The sequence below is a fragment of the Eurypyga helias genome, unplaced genomic scaffold (genome assembly GCF_000690775.1).
Source record: "Eurypyga helias isolate BGI_N326 unplaced genomic scaffold, ASM69077v1 scaffold32976, whole genome shotgun sequence".
NCBI classification, from domain to species: Eukaryota; Metazoa; Chordata; class Aves; order Eurypygiformes; family Eurypygidae; genus Eurypyga; species Eurypyga helias.
In genome coordinates, this window is record NW_010259062.1 from 10,762 (window position 1) to 14,868 (window position 4,107).

At 39.0% G+C, this 4,107-nt stretch overlaps 1 protein-coding gene across 1 annotated transcript in view; it reads right to left on the bottom strand.

Moving 5' to 3' along the window:
* Positions 1–1,493: 1,493 nt before the first annotated feature.
* Positions 1,494–4,107, bottom strand: part of ZFAND4 (zinc finger, AN1-type domain 4) — a 20,673-nt gene continuing 18,059 nt past the window's right edge. The window contains 1 exon segment of the mRNA XM_010154569.1: positions 1,494–2,086. Within this exon segment, the coding sequence (XP_010152871.1) occupies positions 1,951–2,086 (136 nt within the window). The 3' untranslated portion in view covers positions 1,494–1,950.

The following is a 4,107-nucleotide window of genomic DNA, read 5'->3' on the forward strand; positions in this document are numbered from 1 at the left end:
CTTACTAAAATTTGAGTATGGTCATTCTAATGCACTGCAAACTAACTTCGTGCCAATTATATTTATGCAAAATCAGATTAAGTGATGACAGCTGATATTATTTTAATTCCACTTCCTACCAACTCTCCACTGCACCTACAAAAAGACCAATACCTCTGTCTCTTAAAAAGTTGCTGAGAAAACAATTACTTACTTAAGTAATTGCTGGGAAAACACTAGTATATTTGCCCTGTTCCTTATTCTTTTCCTTCAATCAAATACTGTCACATGCTGGAGATGAAAAAAAAAAACCCACAGGCATATTCATGGTACCTAACACTGTTCAGTAACAATGTGTTCTTCATACTAGGTGCAACTTTGTCCAGTAAGAATAAATAAACCTAGAGGTCACAAACACAGAGAACCACCATTTTACCTTACCACTGCCCAGAAGAATGATTTTGAAAATTTTACTCCAAGGTCATTACTCTCTGAAAACTCCAGAAGGTTTAAGAAGTTTCGGGTGGACTACATGACATAGATTTCCTCCAAGAATGAGAATTCTTCAAGTTACTTCCTTTCAGTGATCCCCTTTCTTTTTATTTGCCCAACTTTTGATTGCCATGCTCATCAGTTGCTACTGCTCGACTGGAATGCAGCATAGATTATTTTAATACCACAAGCAACCAAGTAGCTGAGGCCTCTGGCAAGAAAAGGACCATGACATCCAATTGTCCGGATGCAACATTTCTTTAGTTTTAGTGGTTTGTTGTAGGCTTTTAATTTTTATTATTTGCTTATAGAAGCAAAATAAGCTTATAAAAATATTTCAGACACATTAAGGGAACAAAAGAGGAAAGGCTTTCAGTAGGTCTGTACCTCCAATACCACTTTCTGCCATAGCTGCGTGCTCGTTAGAGGTGCCTCATGCAAGTACTGAACTGCCTTTGTACAGCAGCAGCTGGAGGTTAATATAATCTGTAAGGCTTTAGGAGGTTTATTTAAAGCACACAGTGTTGGTCCCACTATTCCTAATGAAGTTGGTGGGAATTTTCCCACCAGCTTCAGTAGGAACAGATGAGTCAGTGCTTCTAGAAAGAAAAAAAAAAAAAAAAAATGCCCGTGCCCCCTATAACAAACCACAACTTTTAATTTAGGAGCATGCCATAAGATAGGAAGTTATTTTGTCTATTTATAAGAGCATAAACCACAATAAAATTTAATATTTATTAGAATTGTGTCTCATAACAGCATTCAACATCTGAACAAGCCAAGTTGTGAAGTGTTAAAAAAATCTAGGATTACAAAAAAAGTTAAAATAAGTTGTTCCTTATATTTAATGGCAATAAAGGGGGCATTTTCTATTTAAAAACAAACTTGCCATATAAACAGTCTTATTTTAAGAAAATGTGATTAACATACGTAATTTTCAGAATTTATATACAGTGTATGAATGCCAATCTGAAAGGAACAGACAGGCAGAACACACTACCCCCTTAAAAATCTCAAAATAGGCTGTTTGAATAAAGGGGAGGGAAGAGGATCTTTCTAGTGAAATAACTTAGAAGATACCACTCAATGGACAAAAAACGCAAGAGTACAGGAGACAATACATGACACCCTCATTACAACACTCCCTCAAGTCTGGTTATACAGTAAATAAAGTTAGTAAAGTGCATCTTTTCAAGACTTGTCTAGTGAAACAGCTTTTCCAAATATAAAACACGACACAACGTGCAGTAACAGTTAAATTGTAAAAACTAATCTTTGACTTTTCATTCACTAAAGAAGAAAAGTTTTAATTGCAGTAGTGTTCACATTATTCTTCGATAGGATGCATCCTCATGTGCTTTTGTTACTTGGTAAATCTTTAGATATGGAGCATGGCAAAATTATGCAGTTTAAGCAAGTCCTGCTCTCAACGTAGTACAGTTCTTCAATGGTGGAACGGCCACATGCAGCACAGGTATGTTAGATTTTGGGAAGCTTTGGTGCACTAACGACGGGATTGGTCTCCTGCAGATACCTTCGCCCTGCACTCTTATAGTCGTAGGTGCAGGTATGAGTCTCTGCATAGCGGTGTGTTGCACAGAAGTTGTTTCCACATCTGAAGAATCAAGAATATTAGAAGTTACAAGCTTTTAGAAGCTTTTAACTGCCTGGCATGCTGGGAGCCCTTTGGCTTCATCGTGTCTTGTTGACTTGACATAACTGCTTGGATTCTAATCATCCTTGACAGACAACATGAACTGGTGGGATAATCAAAATGACATTTTTGTCACTGAATGTTGCAGTTTTGACCCAATGGTCTCTTCAGCTGGGAAGCTAAGATCAGTACTCCTGGAACCAGCTAGCAAGGATCACACACTTATAAATTAAGAATGATGGGCTTTGATTTATTTTATTTCTTTTTAAAGATCTCACGCAACATCAGGTGGTAGAATTCAGGGGACAAACCACAGAATTAAAATAATGGCATCAGGCGAAATCCACATAATGCATTTCAGTTCAAAACCAGCATCATTCAGATCACCAAATTAGATGTTCAGTTCAGCACAACTTCTACCTGGCATAAACTCACACTAGTCCTTTGCGATTACAACTAAATCCATATCTATTAAAGATATGAGACAGACTACCTATAGGAAACATGACTTCCTAACATGACTGGATAAAGGTGCGTGTTCGGTCTCAGTTGCAATTTCAGTGAGTTAATATTTGCCTTCAAACGTTGCAGCTCAGCAGCCAAGACTCCTAACAGGAGAAAAGCATACTCTGGATGTTGTATCCGATCTGAGCAAGTGCTTTAAACGGAGACTGATGTTAGTGTCCTGTTGCCTGATCATTTGATAAAGTTGCTTCTTGACAGTGAAACAATGACCATTCAAAATCAAAATTCTCTTGAAATCGATTAAGCGTTATTTGTTCAATTTACTCTGTCACTATGAGAGTGTAATTGACTATCTATCTGTCTGGGTTTGTAACAAACTCTGCAGCTGTTCCTGAGGCTTTAGGTGCCTGGTAATAAATGTGCTTTTCTTTGGTTCTTGGTCCTATAATCACCAGTTCTCTCATACGAGTATATTCGCCACTGGTTCATGTTCCATTCTAGTCAAAAGTCATATGGTTGCCCCTTTTGAAAGTAGAACGAGTGCTGTTTTTGGAGATGTGCGATTTCCCCCCTTTTTCTGTGATTCCTTTTTACCTTAAGCAAGTTGCTGAACTACTTCAAGAAGAGCTTGCAGCTATTTGCTCAGCAAGGAAAGCGTGCATGTCCAAAACTCTTTCAAAACCAAAGACTGAAGAGTCAGTTAGGAGGTAGTTCCTCACCCTGAAACTTGCCCCCAGTGGCAAGTTTTGTTCATTTTGATGTTGATTGGCATGAACCAAGATCAGCTTCAAACATAACCCTCACAGTGCAGCAGTTCCCAACCTTGACTAGCTCATCAGATAAGATAGTGAGAAATTAATATCTTGTGGGAACCAATACTTTGAGAATCAAGGTCAACAGAGAAGGTGGGGTTTTTTGATGGTGTATGGATTTTTTTGTTTGTTTATTTTGGGGTTTTGTTTTGGTGGGTTTTTTTTTGAAGTCTCTTGTGATCATCACTGTGCTGGTTTTAGTCAGGACTGAGTTAATTTTCTTCACAGTAGCTGGTATGAGGCTATGTTTTGGATTTGGCCTGAAAAGAGTACTGGTAACACTGGTGTTTTTTAGTTGGTGTTGAGGAGTGTTTGCACCAAATCAAGAACTTTTTCAGCATCCAATACTACACCTGTGTTCCAAACTTTCTCACTACAAGCAGCAGGGAAGGTGGTGGGTGGGGAGGGTGTGAGGAAACACAGTTCAGACAGCTAACCCAAACTAACCAAACGACTGTTTTATTCCATAGCATGTCCTGCTCAGTATATAAGCCGGGGATGGGCTGGGAGGCCATAGTTTGGTTGTTAGTTCATTTAGTAGTTAGTTAGTTAGCCAACCAACCCACCACCTTTCTCAGTCACTTGTGGGGCTTGCTGAGACTCTGGTGGAATCTCTCTCTCAGGCTTGCTCGGAGTCTGGTGCAATCTCTCTCTCAGGCTTGCTCGGACTCTGGAGCAATCTCTCTCTCAGGCTTGCTCGGACTC